This window comes from Gymnodraco acuticeps, unplaced genomic scaffold, assembly GCF_902827175.1.
Source record: "Gymnodraco acuticeps unplaced genomic scaffold, fGymAcu1.1, whole genome shotgun sequence".
NCBI lineage: Eukaryota > Metazoa > Chordata > Actinopteri > Perciformes > Bathydraconidae > Gymnodraco > Gymnodraco acuticeps.
The window spans coordinates 202,139-221,033 of NW_022990612.1; the positions used below are offsets into that span (position 1 = coordinate 202,139).

At 40.5% G+C, this 18,895-nt stretch overlaps 2 protein-coding genes across 2 annotated transcripts in view; one reads left to right on the forward strand and one right to left on the reverse strand.

Moving 5' to 3' along the window:
- Positions 1-1,102: 1,102 nt before the first annotated feature.
- abraa (actin binding Rho activating protein a) lies at positions 1,103-6,358 on the forward strand. The gene is made up of 2 exons (XM_034228970.1): positions 1,103-2,052; positions 5,252-6,358. The coding sequence occupies exons 1-2, from the start codon at positions 1,450-1,452 to the stop codon at positions 5,687-5,689; spliced, it is 1,041 nt and encodes a 346-aa protein (XP_034084861.1). The 5' UTR covers positions 1,103-1,449; the 3' UTR covers positions 5,690-6,358.
- A 5,993-nt stretch (positions 6,359-12,351) lies between these two features.
- rims4 (regulating synaptic membrane exocytosis 4) overlaps positions 12,352-18,895 on the reverse strand; it is a 58,641-nt gene continuing 52,097 nt past the window's right edge. The window contains exon 5 of the mRNA XM_034228971.1: positions 12,352-17,153. Coding sequence (XP_034084862.1) covers positions 16,935-17,153 — 219 coding nt within the window. The 3' untranslated portion in view covers positions 12,352-16,934. The remainder of the gene's footprint in view (positions 17,154-18,895) is intronic.

Below are 18,895 nucleotides of genomic sequence, written 5' to 3' on the forward strand. Positions count from 1 at the left end.
GATAAGACATTTTAAATACGTTTTCAGTGACAGAGATTGTTGTGCAGCGTGTTTCTACCGATGTCAGTGTTTTAGGCCATTGTAGCGCGTTTGCCCGTGATGGCCACCATCATTATTTGATCTTTAGCCCATTGAAATGTAGTTTTAAAGTTATCATCAGCATGTAATAATAGGCTAAATTAAATGTTAAATGTATTCATTTTTGAATGATGTGTATTGGCAATGATTGCCGTTATATTAAATAATAATAATAATGTGGCATGGGCCAAATGCTCAGCATGACACATAAGTAAAAAATAATAACTGATTGATGACATGGCAAATAATATACCAAGACCCCAGCAAAACAATATTCAGTGAAACCAGCCAACAAGCAACACAAATATAATTAATGAAAAAAATGAGCTACGTCGTATTCAGATAAGGGCTGAGAGCAAATGAGTAATTTTGCTTTTGAAGCCAATATTGAGTCACTTTAATTGCATCCATCACCGAGAGCCATGAGCCAGAATGTCTCACTCACATACTCACAGATAAACACAGACTGAACGCTTCACATGCATACACACACACACACACACACACACACACACACACACACACACACACACACACACACACACACACACACACACACACACACACGCACACACACACACACACACACACACACACACACACACACACACACACACACACACACACACACACACATTTCATGTGACCCGCAATCTAGAAATTCACACTGACAATGCCATCAAAGTGATTAAAGTATTTTTTCGTTCCATAAAGGAAAATTGCATATTTGAATGAAAACATCGCTATATATACATAATGAACACACACACACTCTGACTCAGAGCAAAAGCCTGTTTGACAGAAACCCCAGTCGCTAAAAACACTGGCACCTGTTCCCTGGGAGAAATTCCACTCCTCAGTGTGTGTGTGTGTGTGTGTGTGTGTGTGTGTGGGAACTTGTGAGAATGTTGACACTGGACTTTCCTGTCTCACGTGGCCATGGTGCAGCATCACTTCCTTTACGACCCTCACCCTATTTAAAGGCCGGTGTTGGGCTTCAGCGGGGATTAAAGTCAAAGTCTTTGCACTCTTCACACCAGCAGCTCACCCACTGACCGACTGACAATCTGGAAAGGGTCGTGGAGCTTCTGTGGACGTCCACAACGGTTTTAAAGGCTACGTTTTTGTCTGTGATCACCTGGAAGTTTCAAGCGATGAGTTTCCAATATTGAAGTCTTCATTTGGAACCAATAACTGAGTATTTGCTCAGAGAAAAGCAAGATTTACGTCAACTATTTTCACCCAAAAGAGATTCAAAAACTTTGAAGACAACTCCAGGAATTGCCACAATACCCCCTGCAAGACTTTACCAATCGGAAAAACACCAAGAGAAATACCAATTTCTGGAAGCTCTTCTGGTATCCTGTCACAATGAGCAGCGGTGGGACCAGCACAGTTTCCCCACAGGAGCCCCAGGCTTTCAAAAGGGCCGTACGGAAAATAAAATGTGCCGCTATGGTGGCCAACTTAGCTAAGAGTTGGCAGGGCTGGGCCACCGAACACTCCGACATACAGGACGCCATCCCCAGCGGCTGGATGCCGGACTCTGTCGAAGGGGTTGACGAAAAAGCGCGCAGCCGGGAGGTCAAGCTCACCAACCCTCCTCGAGTGTTCACAGCCGATGCTAGCGACAGCAGTGGTATCCGGACCGGTTCTGTGGCCAAGTCCGTGCAGCCGAAACGCAGCGAGTGCAGCAGCAGCTCCGTGGTAAACGCCATCCGAGGGAAGATGGAAGCAGGGCCTGAAGAAAGCAAGCCTTTCCTGGGTAATGAGTCGCCGACAAGGAGGCGCCAGATGAGGGCGCTGCAGACCGCTGCTGACGGAAGCATCCGGGACAAGAAACTGGGGTCGAGGAGCAGCAGTTTGGACACGGAGGACAGCGGGCTGGGAGAGGAGGCGGGGCTCAGCGACAACAACGAATCAAAAACTGAGCTGGGCGACATCCTGAGCAAGAAACAGACCAACAGGCCCAAGGTAGAGTGCTTAATCACAAAGATTGGAAAGTGGATGCAAACACATTACCAAAGTTACCAAATATCAAGCTACCAAAATAATTCAACATTGAAATGTAAAACTGCACCAAGCATTGTTTTTGATATTAACCATGGATCGTCTAAGGAGAAGGGGTCCCTCACAGTAATGAACAGATCATATAAACCCATCTTTTAGCCCCTGTTATCCTATTGTTTTAGGTAAACAGTCTCTACAATTTAAACCAAGTCTTCAGCAAGTTGTATACAAATGTTCCTGCCCAGTATAGTTAGCCGAACATAATGGAGAAATTAGCCACTTAAACCAAAACATCAGTGAATTGAAAACATACAACGAATGTTGGAATACAATGTGTCAGGTAACAAAAACCCAACTCCAATATAAATGTATGGTATTCCCGTAGCAAGATTGGCAGTTGTTTGCTTACACATTAACAACTTTTAAAAGTGATGAATATCTGGGTCAAAGCTGCTAGAGGTCCCTTCTCCAGGTTTGTGCAGAAAATAACATGAATACAGGCAGATTGTGGAAAAGACCACACACTTCAATATCTCTGGCCAACACATAAACCTATTATTTTGTGATAGAGGTCGTGAGAGAATTGGTCATTTGCACATGTTATTGTTGTTGGTGACAGGCTTGTATAAAACCTTATAAGAGCAGATTACAGTTGTACTAACCTTTAATTAAACCCTTACGAGTTTATCCTGCCTGCATTTCATACAACCACAATGTTCCTGTCCCTGAATAAAATACAAAGTGGAGGACCAATACCCTAAAATTAGAGCGTACATGTTCCCACACAAGTCCCACAGCGTGAATAAACAAGTTTAAGCAGAGATCGCATTGATGTCAAGACATCCGACTCCCTCATGGACACCAAACTGAAAAACAGTTGCATAACTCTGATGCTAAACATCTTTCCTATAAAGGGCAAAGGAGGCGGCCCGAGGCTCCCTTGACTTGTTGAGGGGGCCGCCAGAGAGTGCGGCCAACCCATAAAAACACAAGCTGGAACACTGCGCAATGGAATATATGAAAAATAATTATAGTCATGCTCTGCAACGTGCTACCTGACCTTCAGGTCTGAAGAGCCGGGGAGGGGGAAATGAGGTGAAGGGACACGGAGAGAAGTGAGAGGCACACACTGTTACACAAACATTAAGAGAACAATTATAAATGAGACAGAGAGAAAAGATTTGATTTCAATAACTGTATTGATCTTTATTTGGATTAATTGGCAATGGTCATGTAATGTCAATTCCAACTGAATTAAACTAGTTTGATTTTATTTATTTTTTTGTTACAGGAAAACTGATATGTTGGTTGAATGCAGATTTGCACTGAAAAACTGAAACGTTAACTTTAATTAAATGTATTATGTCAACACATTTTACATTACTGCATTAGGTTAGTTGAAAGCAATAATATAAGTTGAACCTAATATTTTTATTTTAGTTAATATTATTGCTTTTAAAAAATAATTATTATCACTCTAAGGGTTCACATGGTTTTGTAAAAGATCCCTCTGTGACACATCTTTACTTTTCATAGCGCAAATACCAAAGAGATATGGTGACACTGATCTGAAGGCCTGGCAATCTGAGGAACACACAGGGAGGAGGAGGGAGGTGGGGGGGGGGGGGGGGGGAGTCAGGGTAGGACAACAGATGAAAGATTAGGGGGAACAAATTGTGATGAAGAAAGTATAGCGAAAGAAAGTATGACAATAACAACTAAAAAAGAAGGAACGGAGGAAAAAGAAGAGATGAAGTGTTTAAAGTTTATATGTGTTAATAACATCTATTTTGTTTTACAAATCTCTATAGCCAAAATGTTGCAGATAGTATACCATGATAAACCAGGATATGAACCACAAAAGTATTATAAATCAGCTTATAAGCCTTTCAATCTCCAAGAGAATAGGTTTGAGAACCTTCACTTGATCCTCGCGGTTAAATGAAATGTTTGTGCATGCCGGTTTATATGAGCATACACACAGCTAGCAAAGGCCAAGCAGCGGATCAATTACACCTTCTAGAGAAGAGGTTATTTTAAGGCATTGTTAACATTTACATATAGACACAGATGGGGTCTGATGCAAAAATGTTAAGCAGGTCTAAAGGACAGGAAGCGAAAAAAGGAAAAGTTGACCAAATGTTAACAAAAGCTTAAACACTAGCAAAATAGCCAAACATATGGGAATAGCATGCACGGGAGGCTGAGAGGTCCTGACTGGAAGGTTCCAGTATGGGTCAACGCTGGATCCTATATTTCCCAAAGTGAAACTCATTAGAATCTTGCATTAGACCTGCTGCCTTGTAAAAGCCTTTTTGTCAAACTCCACATTCTCAGAAATGCAGATTTTGTATATTTAAGTGTTGGGGTATCAAGGCCGATTACATTTTTAAGTCATCAGGGTTATTTTCCTTCCAAAAGAAGAGTTTACCTAAAAAGAATATAAATCATGTGTAGTACTCTTCTTCCTGGAATTTCAATGGTCCTAGAAAAATATTTTCCATAGAATGTTACATTTGCCGAACAGAAACAATTGAAAAATGTAATCTAGTGCTAATATCAGTGCTAACCGACTTCAATAGTGGCTGAACATTGCTTGGTCTTAGACCTGGTCTTGACTTGTAAATATGCAAGTCCAGGGGATAAGTCCACACAAAATTAATTAGACTTTGTTGGAATGAAAGTCAGCAGAAAATGTTGTAAAATGTCCATAAAACTTAAAATTCCAGCAGCATTGGCCAAGAGTTTCTCTTAAATCATGGTCTTTTGGTAGACAAACACAACTATTACTACAAATGTTGTTAATAAACACACATGCTCCACTCCCCTGAATAACATTTTGAAATAAAACAATTGTTCTTGGACCATAGAGAGCTGGGGAGGTGACGTTTAGAGACATCTCCATCCAATATTTTGTATCAGGATCGATTCAGGCGTTTTATAACTGGTATTCTTATGAATTGCTTTATTGAGATGTTGAGCCTGATCCATCCGTTGTTGTACATCAGCTGTAGCACATGTGTTTTTATTGTTATTCAGTAGGACTAACTTCGATGAGGAATCTTTAAAATGTAGGTGCCTTTTTAATGGACAACATTATTTATACATACGTTTCCCTTTGTTGGAGTCCGAAGTTAACTTGCCTGCCCTCTTTGATCTCCAGATTAAAATCACAACTACAGGTGATATCAAGAACCGCTGGCAGCAGTGGTCTCAGCAGCACATTGTGGGCCAGAAGCTCAACCCCTTCAGTGAGGAGTTCGACCCTGAGTACGCCATGGCTCAGCGGGTCCGCAAGGGCGAGGACGGATACGGGCGACCCAAAGACGGATCCAAGACGGCGGAGAGGGGCGACCGGGCCCAGAAACACGTCCACAGGGAGATGGAGGAGATGGTGTGGATTATCAAAGACATGGGCATTAAAGACAAGGAGGGGAGAACCATCATAACCTTCGGCCGCCTCTTCGACCGCTACGTGAAGATCTCAGATAAGGTGGTGGGCATCGCTCTGCGCTGCCGCAAACACAAGATGCTGGACTTTGAGGGGGAGATGCTGTGGAAAGGACAGGACGATGATGTGATTATTACAGTGAGAGACTGAGGACAGACCCAGTGTTTTACAAACTGTTACACACATGCTAACACACCTACAAATGTCACCGCTCATCTAGAGAAATAACGCTACTCATGTTAGCGGCATGTGCTACATCATGTGCACAAAAAACATTGAGGAATATTTGGAAGAGACCAACAAATATTAAAGTATGATAACTAAGTGTGTCAACCAATTAGTATCACTCACTTCAATTTGATTCAGGATAAGACTCCAGATTAAGTCAAAATTGCCGCTAATCTCAGGATCTACTCGACTCCGAGGAGAGCTAATAAAGGTAGTAATATCATAATGGAAGTTTAAAGTGTTAAAAATATTATTGAGTTTTTGTTTTTAGGAAAGTTATACCAACTGATTGCAATAATGTTAACACACAAAGGCAAACATTTTATATTTGTTCAACTGTAATGTGTTGGTTACATTTAATATGCTAGCATTCTAAATTGTAAATATTTAATTTTAAACTATAAGAATAACATTTTTTGAATTAAAATACACACTGGGTTAAAATGATAATTTCAGTGATCAGCAAAATAAATTCAAAGAGACAAACTCTTGCACATTTCTATTTTAACATTATGCCTTTGATAAAAGGTATATAAGTGTAAACATGGAAGCCACACACACACACACACACACACACACACACACACACACACACACACACACACACACACACACACACACACACACACACACAACACATTAGATCTTCTCATCTACCTGACAGTCGTCCGGTGAAGGGAAGCTATCTTTAGCATGCTAACCATGCTCGCCTCACTAACTATGCTGTTGCTACATACCCTGAGACCCAACTATCCACCACAATGCCAGAAAAACTAAGAAAGCTACTCAGAAACTTTGATTGATTTAAATTACTCACCCAAAGTATTTGTGTTATTCTCCTCCTCTTAAGTTTATTCAGTTAAAACAAGACAACATAAAGCGTAGAATAACGTTAGCATTGATGTAGAATATGTGTAGACTGTTAGGTGTATCATGCAGCCCTAATGACAGAACATTGAGAGTTGCAAAGAAATGTGAACAAATGTATATTTCGACCGATCTTGCTCTCCGGGGCCTGAAGTCAATGACAAAACTGCAAAATTGTGCTACAATCCATATTATAGTACAGCAAGAAAATGTATTGGTGTGATAAACAAAAACTCAGTTCATTCACACAACTCACGTGTTTCTTGATATGTTTATTAGAAGCAGCATATAGTTTGAGTTTGGCGTCTAGGCTCGGGCCTCATCACTCCACAGATTTACAAAGAACATTGAGTGATGGTTAGATAACTATCCCCCGAGCCTACAGGTGGAAGCTGGGGTGGTGGAGGGGCAGGCGAGCAGCAGCAACTTGAAACACAGCAGCAGGAACATGAACGTAGCATTAGCAAGTGAACACAGCAGCAGTGGCAGCATCAGCATAGCGAGGCAGAGGCAGGAAGACCTGGCAGCTTCAATAGAGCAGCATGTTTAGGAGAATGTGTTTGGTTGGTTGAAAGAGGGACGAGCCGCGTCACGTGTTCATGTATCATTGGTGCTCCAGTTGACTGCCTGAACTAGCTCGCAGGCTTTGCCCCATTTAGCATTCGATTTTTTTATCAGGTCATTATTATTATTATTATTAAATGTGCATTTTGTATGGTATTTAAATGTACAACGTTTACCTAAAATATTTCCCCTGTCACTGAAAGATTTGGTGAATGAATGTGGAGGAACCTTGAGTTTTCTGGACCACACTTAATATCTGTGAACTGTAAACTGACAAACAAACAATCTCATTATAGTGACATGAGTACAGAAAACTCATGATCCGTTTCAGAAATCTTAACTTTGAACTTATATGTTTGAAAAAGACTTGTCTTTTGACTGAATGTTTAGTGTACGTAAACATATTGTACAATGAAGTGTGTTTAACCTAATTTTAACATTTAGGACGTTTACTGTTGAATTGAGATAAATGAAAAGCAGACGTGTTTTAAAATGTTAAACCTTTCTTCTTTCAAAGTGAAAGCCTGTGAGTCTTCTTACAGAAGTACAAAGACTGTGCAGTTGGGTGTATCACGCACGGATTAAGATGAATGTAAATGTACATATATACCTTACATTCGGACACCCAATAAATATTCAGACTGTGAAGTTGTCAGAGTGTTAGTTTAGGCCACATTGAGGTCAATGATGATAACACAATTGGAAAGCTGATTTCCAGTTTTCCTTTAATGATCTGGATACTGTGCAATACTAAGCTACTTAGCAAATATCAGCAGGACACAAACGTTATTACTGTTATTTCATCATTAGTATTGTGAGGACATCAACAGCTCTTTTTGAAGGATTAGGTTCTATACTTTTCCAAAATGGAAACTTAACAAGAAACATTAAGCCAAAATGACAGAGGGTAAAACTGCAAGCTGCTGACTGTTTACTTCAAGTGTAAAAAAAAATCACAAAACTACAGTACAGTTACACAAAGTAGTCCACAGGGATTTAAAACATAACAGAAATGTTGAAGGATATATTTGGCAGCGGACGTAATAAAAGGGTTGATGATGTATTTTAAGTACATTTCAGGTGAGAATATTTCCTCATCAATTAATCCACTAGCCAGACACAGTGATCATACTGAGAGGCAGGAGACGTGGGTCCAATTCATACAAGTATTACATTTTATTACAAAATGTCAACAACAACACTTTCACACAGGGCAGTGATAACAAAAGGGGGGCCTAATCAGGAGCTGAGGCTTAGCACGGTGGAATGGGTCGATGGAGAGAGGGATTCCAAATCAAAAATAAGACCCAGTCACACTTGAGCAACATGCACACAGACACACTTAAGAAGAAAACCAAGACCTGGGGGAGCACAGTACACTAAAAGGGGGAGACCACCCCCCAGGACACCAGCACCCCCACCATATTCAGCTCTCAGCAACTGAAATTCCATTAGCCGGGTTGAATCCAAAAGGATTCATGTTCAAATAAACCCACCATGTCCAAGAAAACAGAATCAGCCGGCACAGGCACTCAATACAGCAAAAGTGAAATCATCAACTAACATAATTCAATTACGGTAAATGAAACAAAACACAAATTTATCAATTACGAAAATACATAAACACCTGAACCAAAATAAACAAGAGATGAACAACATTTAATTAATTGTATTACATTTCAATCAATGGGTTTAAAACAGTCAAACATATATGTATATCACTAGAATCTAAAGATGACACACTATAGGAAATGAGGACACTCAAAGGGAGTTAACCCCACAGTTCGTTTCCGATGTGGCCCAAGCAAAAAAAAGGGGTATCGAATATCAGCTCTTCGTCCCACAGCTTGGTTGTAAAAAGACTCTTTCTGAGGATTAATAAGACAGTCAACCTCCAGAAATCCCCTCCTCACAAAGAACCTTACGATATAGGAAAAGGTTATTTATGGCTGTGTTTTTCACTTTATATGTATACAGGGTAATCCTGATGTGCTCACATTTACAGATGACACTGTTGCTATGAATTATGGGCTATTCAGTCTAAAAAGTCTACGGGGTTGCAGACTTGCTAAAAATCCTTGGGGAAGTCTCCAGAAGTTCATGCCAGAGCCTTTAATCCCTGCTGATACTGCAGTGAGACAGTCCTGAGCCTGGTGGACTGATCCAGGCCCTGTTAGGAAGTCACAGGGCGTTTATTCATCTTCCTCACCTCCACCATCACTCCCTCTTCTGCTGCCAGGGTGTCCTTTGAATGAGGCAATGGAAGAAAAGGAGTCGAGTAAAAGAGAGGCTTTTGGAAAGACCAGACAGCTTGCTCTCACTTCAAGGCCGTCCTGACGCTTGGACATTGTGCATTGCTGTCTTGATACCAACAAAATGTCCAATGAGACCTGTTGGAATCATGTTTCACCTGCATTCACCTTTTACCAGAGAAGAGCAAATCAGTTCTTAACGCTTTTTATTCTTAAGATTCCTAGAGATGCTGGATGTTCAGTTATTGCCACAAAAGAAAATCCTGGCCTCCGGGATAAGCTAACATATCTCACAAAAATGAAGTGCTGACTGACGCGAACATGCAGGTCGCAGATTGACATCATTCTTGCTAATGAAAAAGTTAGCAGGAATCGAGAAGTGGTGGAGGTCAGCGCAATACGCTCTGGTCCATAGCATTATTACACTGTATCAATTTATATGTACATGTTATTGTATTTCTTTTTGACGACCAATGATGGTAAAAGGAGGAGAAAATAGATAAGAAGAGGTATTGGAGTAATTAGTGTTATTTGCCCAAAGGAGTATTGAGTGGAGGAAATGAATACACTGGGGGATGGTGGCAAATCACATATCTGGAGATGTGAAATTAAACCCTTTGACAAAAAATCCAGCCATTCGTAAATTGATTTAATTCTTCCTTTCTATAAAAAAACAAAACCTCACAATATCACTCTACAAAACAGTAGCACAGCAGGGGGCGCTACAGTGACAGCGTCAGAGTAAACTCTTCCCTACAAAAAATGATTTATGTCTCAATTTGCCTTCGCACCATTTAAGGCATTCCTACTGGTTCATCCAATTTTTGTGGGCAAATGTCTTTCCTCTCTTTGTGCATGCAAGTTACGCTATATCACTTTTGTGTGTGTGTTTGTGTGTGTGGTGTGAGTGTGGGATGCTGTGTATTCTCTGTCTGTCAGTCTGCGCATGTGCATGCAAGTCATGCCTTTGCCTCCCTGTGTGTGTGTGTGTGTGTGTGTGTGTGTGTGTGTGTGTGTGTGTGTGTGTGTGTGTGTGTGTGTGTGTGTGTGTGTTAGTCTGCCTAGTGTGACCTGCCTTGCTGTCACACAATTGCTTTTTGTGAGAGAGAGAGAGAGAGAGAGAGAGAGAGAGAGAGAGAGAGAGGAGAGAGGAGAATTGACGAGAGAAGGATGAGCGAGAGAGAGAGAGAGAGAGAGAGAGAGAGAGAGAGAGAGAGAGAGAGAGAGAGCTGATGGGTTTTGTCGGCAGGGAGTCTGGACGTTTGCCTGAGAGGGAGACAGGGAGGGAGAAACAGAGAGGGAGATGTTGGGAGAAGGGTTGAGAGGAGCACGAGAGATCCTAAAAGAGAGAAACAGGAGCGTAGGGAGGTACAAAGCTAGTGGAGCGTATCCACACAGGAAGGGTAAGGCTTTATCCTTCCTCACTGACTGTCAGACTGAATGAATCCTTGGTCTTCTCTGCCTCTCTCGGTCTTATTATTGTCTCCTCCCCTGTGTCCTTGTTTCCTCTCATCTGTTTGCACAAGAGGTTAGCAGGTTATTGCAGTAGCGTGGCGTGGGGGAAAATGTAGGGGAAGCCCATTTTTTGGGTCGGGGGGCGGTCAATAACGTAACCAGATGAGTGATTACAGCGCCCGGTATCATTTTACACACATTTGTATCACACAGATGCAGGACTTGCACACGCCTGTTATCTAACCGACAGGTCCGCACGCACTCTCCAGCTGAAACTCTCTTCTTATTAATTTAAGCATTTTACTTATTAATGTATGCAAACAATCACACAATCTATGTGATTTTTGGATTTACCGTGCCTCTCAATTGCCCGTGACAGGTTGGCAAGGTCGATGAATCCTGAAGTTGCCCAAGTATTGTTCAGGGAGCACGAATCCTTGTCAAAAAGAAGACATGGCCAGCCAAATAGACGCTGAAGTTTAGCGCTTCCAGTTAGCCACTCTGTGCGGACATAATTGTCCTCATTGAACGTCCGATTATCTCCCTTTTTCCTCTGTGTACACACAGCTCGAGTACGGGCATTGGCCTGTCATCTGATTTAATTTTTAGTTGCTGCTGTAGCGGAAGTTTAGTAAAGTTATGTTTGATTAAGTACGCCAAATCTCCACCCTCCATAATGCTTCATTTGCTTGATAATTTCTAACGGCGGTGATGACAGTTACAGTATTAAAACTGATGTTGATGTGATTTGATTGGATGGCAGTGTCCAATCAAATCGCCAGCCGCCAGCCGCCCCTGAAGGGAAGCTAGAGGCGGCTGGCTTCCCTTGGCATGGCCCTGACCAATCACAGGTTGGCAGGGGCATCACGTGGGCCTCATCTGATTGGTCAATCCCTCCATTTTTTTTCACCAAAGGAAGCCAGATTCGGCTGGCCTCCTCTCGCAACAGTGAGTGCAATCTACTGTTTCACCATGACATCTAGAGGGGCGCTGTTTGTTTCACTCTTTGTAAAATACTCAATGAGAATGGGGGAGAGACGGGCCGGCAGCAACACACAGTAAAGGAGAATTATCGAAACAAAACAAAGTGTTTTTATTTATTTATTTAAATTATAACTACAATCCGAAAAAACAGAGGAAGCCTGGCTTCCCTTGGCCTCCGGGAGAAAACGCCACTGGGTTATTGAGGTTCAGGAACGTTTTTTCGGAAATCTAGCCATCGGTCAGTTTACCTCTTCATTTGTGAAAACAGACAGCTGATACTTGCTTTCAACTACACACAAATGATAACAACAACAATGCCAGAGGTTTGGAAACATCTTACATTGAGAAGAGAAGGCTGTGGGGAAGACAGTGTTACTTGAAACAAAGGAGATGTAGTCTCTGTTCTCTCTTACATGTTTCATCAATGAAACAAATACTTGAATAAAGACAGATGAAACACGATGGAGTTAAACTATTTTATTGACAGTTGGAATAGAATAACAATACACAAATTGTGCATTTACTCAACACTATAACAGTTTGCCAAAGAATCTGCAAATACACTTTTTACGAGTGTTTTAAATGACAGTGCGGTGAAATGAAAAAAGTTACACCACTTGGTCTCTTTCAATAACACTCAGGTCCTCAAGGCAGTAATACATGAGCAACAAATGGAAAGCAACGCAGATGAGCATTTGCTGCTTAACGCTTTGCTAAGATTAGCTTATGCTAGCATATTTTGAGGTTCATCTAGCGATGTGACGATTGGTATTTAACAATTAAAAAACATTACATTATACTTGTAAATGGGATTTTGCAATCCTTAAATGGCTTTGTAAATAAGTCAATGAGTTATAATTTGCTCCGATAAAGTTACACGATGGATCAATGTGTTAAACCAAAGAAATGGTCATAATTAACAAAGATGTTGTTGGAAAAAGCTTCCCTTGTAACATTGGTTTTCCATCAGCATTGCCTCCAAAGGTTGCTCATTTCACACGTTCCTGACAGCATGAGAAGGCCTGTCAGGAACTTTCTCATCTAGTATCCCAGAACCAAACATCACCTTTTTAGTATTTTAGGAGCCTTTCGGATGGCTTATAGAAGTTAAGGCTGTGAATGCTGTAGATAAAATGATCATCAACACAGAAAAGGAAGATTTGTTTTTGAAGATTTGGGGATGAAGACTAATTGAGTTGACACTATAATGACCAGCAACGCATATGTGAGAGGCCATTTAACCCGGAATGGTGTTGAGAAACAGAAGTTACAAAACCCCATGTCACTTCAAGTCACACCGGTGTCGCTCAACCTGAAAATGTATTCACTGGAGGTAATGTGGGACACTTTGAATGAGAGAGTACCAGATGGCGTGTGGGTTGGGTTGGGGACGGCCTCTGAGCGGGAACGTTCGGGAGCAGACTGGAGGAGGTGGATTGCTTTTGGGATCCAGTAGCCACCATTTCCTAACAGAGAATCTGCTTCCACCCTTTCATCCTCCCACTCTTCCTCCACCTCTTCCCCAAGAGAGGACATGTTATGATATGTATGTCTAGGAATGTACACAATGTCACTCTCAAAGAAAAAGACACAAATAGTGCTCTTCCTTTCTTGTAAGTAGAACTGTTGTACTTAAAGGATACAAATAAAGAGACATTTAACTCAGGTAACATTTTTAAAGAAATGTTTGGACTTCTACTTAGATTGCTTTTCATGTTGATTTTATGCAAAAACATTCAGAAAAAAAAGCCTCTGGGAAACATTTGGAAGGTCTAACAAAGTCTATCTGTAAATGAGTATGGGACCCAATTGGTGGAAGCCAGAGACATCTCAACAGACATTTTAGTGATACAGCAACTTTCATTGGAATAATTAGGATTCCATCTAAAGAAATCTATGAAGAAAATATTTTATAATTAAATTATTTCTCATTTTCAAAGAGGTTACTTAGAGACCACATGAAACTCCTGGTGTAATAGTGAGAACACTTGAATGGTTCAAATGACACATCTTCACAAGTGATTTTTTCTTTCTGCCTTCAGATTCTTCAAGCTATTTTCAAGGTTTTAAAATCATAAAAATCCTGGCTCCTTAAAGCTTTGAACAGCAGGAAGAAATGACTTTAGCGATAACAGTTTTTGGAATCACAAAAGTCCTGATATATACATCACACAGAATGCAACAAGATAACAAGATAACCTACATTGTCAAACGTTTGACTGCAATGAACACTGTGCAACTAGAACATGGCAATGACTGGATGTTTTTGATTATTGCTTTACAGAATGTAGCTGATTTGTTTGAAAATGAATACAGTATTAATATCCCTGCAACACTGCTACTGGCAACATGAGGCCACTTTTGCACAAAAAAAGTCAAATTACTCCAAATTGTATTGTTTAGTTAAAATGTTGTTGACTTGCAAACATTTACGTAGAATTACTCAAAATGGTGTGTTATATTTCAAACGTGTGTTGATAAGCATTAGACTAATTCAATTTTGTTCAGAATGTTTGCTTCCAAGTAAAAAGAAAACAAACCTTTTTTCTTTTAGTAATTATACAGCATCAGTAAAAAGCCCAAAAGGAAATGTAGTAAACTTTTAATCTGAAATAAATTGCTACATATAAATGTATTCCTCAATTCATGTTGGTTCTCAACCTATGCTGTATTTCGTTTCACCTCTTTCTGTGTGGCGTGTAGCTCATGCTTAATCTTATCAAGTAGTCTGCTAATTATTTATTAGTTTTAATCAGTCATGCGGATGCTACCAGCTAATGCTACAATCTTACGGTAACTAGCAAGATGTCCCTTCACTCCCTCAAAGATTTAACATTATTAACTAAGTTATTATAGATACACTTTGGCTCACTCCAAAAGACACTAACAACCATAATATTTACACATAAAAAAGACATTAGGAATCATAAAGTGCCCAAAAGAAATACATATACTTTTGTTATTTTTCTCTACAGTGTGCACATTGTGTTCCCTTTAAATTCATCCTATGTTTGTGTCCTTTTAAAAAAATCTGTAGAACCTGACGTGAGTCCAGGCAGATCTTTTGTTTGGATGATGCAAAGTACATTTCATGCTTCCTTCCTCTCTCTTTCCCTTTCCTCCCCTCTCCTCCTCTCTCCTCCTCTCTCCACACTGAGTCATTGCATGGCTAATCACCAGTTGCCTAGTGGATTAGGCCTGTAATTTAGAATAGAAGGGATGCTTCTCTGTGCAGCCTGAACACTGCTGTCAGATCTTGTGAGGGCTTGTTTCTGTTCCTCCCTCACAATAGCACATGCTGCAAGGTAATTGAGGAAGAGGAAGGAGAAGACACTTGCTGGTGGAAATTGGCACAGTAGAAACTGTTATTAGCCAAAGCTAAAAAAATAAATTAAAAAAAGAGAGGAGGAATCTTCAAATCTACTTGTAGACTTTATCTTAAGAGTATTCCAAACTACATTTAAACTGCGATATACAACACCTTTTCAGCCACAGAGGGACAATACCTCCCCCTGCTCTGATGTGTCCTGCACTACCAGGTGGATGTGAACATTAAGAACAACAAAGAACATATTAGAACATAATGAGGACAAAGCACCCTCAACATGTCAGACCCATTTGACTGTTTCATGCCAGTTGTTTCCAGATAAGGATCAACCACATTGCATTTGGACGTAAAAGTCACTTGCATCTTCAAATACAATGTGTTGCATGCATATGTATCTGCCATTGTATCTGCTTTGAGGAATGGCAATGCACTAAGAAGGCTTCTGGTGACAAGAAACCAATTATTTTACGATATCCTCTGTGAGTTCGGATATCAAACTGTTTGTGATAAGCTGGACATTTGTAGAAGCAAGCAATCATTCAGATTCAAGAAATAACCAAGTAAAATGGGTTTGTCAATCAATATTTCTCAAAACCTACAAAGCTGCTGTTCTCATTCCTACCAAACACAACACTGGCTGATTTATCTAAAAAGCACCTTCAACAAGAGATGGCAAAATAATCAGTAAAATCAGCAAATGTTGCGATTGATTGTAACGAAAATGTACAGGCATCATGATCTTTGAGAACTTAGAACGTGCTAATGTTGTTTAAAAACATGTATATCCACTCAGGGACCAATTTAGACCTGGCACTAAAGGTCAATGTATTTATCTGAAGTCCTTACTAACTGGTAAAGAAAGAAACTCAGCAGTACTCTGGATCCCCAAGATCCTTCCAGAAGATTCCACCATTCACAAACACATATACTGAATGAAGTGAACATTGAAGGGCCAGATGTGTGACACAATAAACAAAAAACAGCTCAACTTGAGTGTTTGAAACCAAGACATCTTGGTTGGTTACAACAAATAAGTTATCTATAGCTATAAAGCTATATATATTATACTTTTTTAAAGTTCTTTGTAGTCCTGATCCATTCCCCTCGATTCTCGAGCAAAATGAGCGGCTGGTGTCTCCATCAGTCTGAGGGCCGTCTCACTTCCTCTCAGACTCGTGGATGGACATATAGCCAGCTCCTTAGCAGAGAAGCAGAAAGACAACAAGCAGTCCTGGGATTAAGAACCCATTGTAGGCTGTGAAGGCGCGTAGCTGAAGCAAAGCTGAGCCTGCAGTGCATTGTGGTCCCAATAGGATGTGATCGATGTCGGCATACCGAGCCCTCCTTTGAAGTATCCTCATTAAGAAGGGTTTTGTTTTCTCGTCATAGACATTTTCCTGTGAGTCTGAGAGGCTGTCGGTTGCAACCACAGAGAGATGTGCTTCCTGTGAGTCCCAGGAAACCCTGATACCATATCAAGAGAATTACACTACCAATGAGTGTTAGTTAGTAGTCAGTTCCATATCAGGGGATGGGTCCATCCCATGTGTGGTTGGACCTGTGAAAGTGCTCTTAATAAGATACTTTACACCTATCAGCTCCAGCGGCAGTACCACCTGGCTGACCCAGGTGCAGGGCTACATGCTATTTGAAAAAGTGTCTTAGGATTCGGTCGCAACAGAGCCGCAACAACAAAGCTTGATCATTTCCTTTAGTCTTAGGATCGCTCACAGCAGGGCCCAATGGTGCTCTCTAGGGACATCTGGGAGGAGTGGCGAATGAGGGGCGCCATCGTTGGGTCCACCATGGAGGACGTAGGGAAGAGCTTGTACCAGCCAATCACCATCGTGCTGAGGTCCAGCTCCTCCAATAGGATTCGAGCAACGCCCATGAAGCATTTGCGGTCCATACGTCCATAGTTGCCCCAAACGATCACCTACAGAAGAGGGTGGCAAGATATCAATTAGTGATGTGTTTAGAGAATATAACCAAAATATTACATTTTTGCATTACCAATTTGCGGTTGTCATAGTAGAATTATAATATGTAAGAATAAATGCTTTTTTAGTACACTTTCTTTTAGCTCATAAACTAAATGCTCATGCTATTAATGATAGTGTTGAAGTTTAGCAGGTATAAAGTAATTTGTACCCTCTCTGTTTACTATGCAAACATTTGCTAGTTAGCTGTAAATGCAATATACAGCTGAGGCTAATGGGAATGTCATGAGTCTTAAACCAAAGTTGTGGGACTTTACTTTTGAGTTAAACATTTGACCAATGTTAATTTAATATTATGTTTTATTGACAAAGATATGACAACATCCTTGAATAAAAGGTATCGATCATCAAAGTATTGTCCAATTGTTAAATGTACTGAAAGAGGCACTATTGTGCTATTTGGAGCTCCCCCTTTCCTGTAGTGTGTTAAAAAGGTTATTTTGCATGTAAATGGTCTGCAACGGTTAAAATCCAAAAGTTTCTCTCCCACACACAACAAATCATTTAATCATTTAAATGTATCTAGTTCTTTAACATGGTTTAAGATAATGTTGAATCATGCACATCCTGAAGGTTATGAGGACTTGATGTTATGATACATATGATAAGGTTAATACAGTGGAATTAATTAGCATGAATAAATATTGTTTGGATATCAGTTTTTAAGTACTGTATCCTGACAGTTGTCCTCTCTGTTACAGAAGCAAAGATCTGGCTGTGGTTTCTATTGGCGTAAAGAAGAGGGATTGTGTTTGAGGCAGGGAGAGTAGAACATGATGGTGGTATGTGCTTAGGGACCTGTGTGTTGTGTACGAATGGTCTCTGACACCCCGATAACATCAGGGCTCATCTCAGACAGCCACATCTGGTCAAGCAGCAGACAAAACAAATCAATATCCGTTTGTGTGTCCTCTTGTGTGTCTGAGCATGCCTGCATACCAATTTGTTTGGTATAAGTGTGTCTGCATGTGATTTCCACAGAGACTGAGCGCCAGAGTCTGCCTCAATATTTTCCCTGAATCTTTAAAAAAGGAGAAACTTTACCTCATGTTGTGTCTGCCTGCCATCAGTTCTCCAAACAGGAAACCTGGCTTCAACCATTACAACAGAGACATCTTATAAATGATACATTTATAGTAGAACATGAAAGACTGGCTGAGTGTTTTGTACAGGCAATGAGAAATACAGTGTCCTACATTTGTTTCTGGTCCACTTTCTAGAAAGTGGAGCAAAAAGACAAAAGGGACGAAATAAACCCAGCATGTTGCAGTTTGGGATAAACTGGAATTGGAAGAAAGGGTGCTGTAAGAGCAACACCAAACAGTTAGACAGCAAACTTCAATTGTGCTAGTGTTCATATTCTAAGCAGTTATAAGTCTTTCTTCAAATGTTTTTTATATTTAGTCACCCTAATCCTGTTTTTATCTAGTCATTTTACTTGGCTCGACTGTGGCTGTGAGGTGGTGTAGTCGTCTAAAAACAAGAACGTTTGGTTTCATTCCCAGCCCCCGCCGTCAACATGTCGATGTCGATCCTTGGGCAAGACAATTCGCCCCAAGTTTCCTAACCTAACTTTGCAAAAATGTTCGGTTACTCTACTGTAAATTCATTAAAGAGCACATATTCTGCTCATTTTCAGGTTCATGCATGTTGTGTCTCTACTGGGACATGCCTCCAT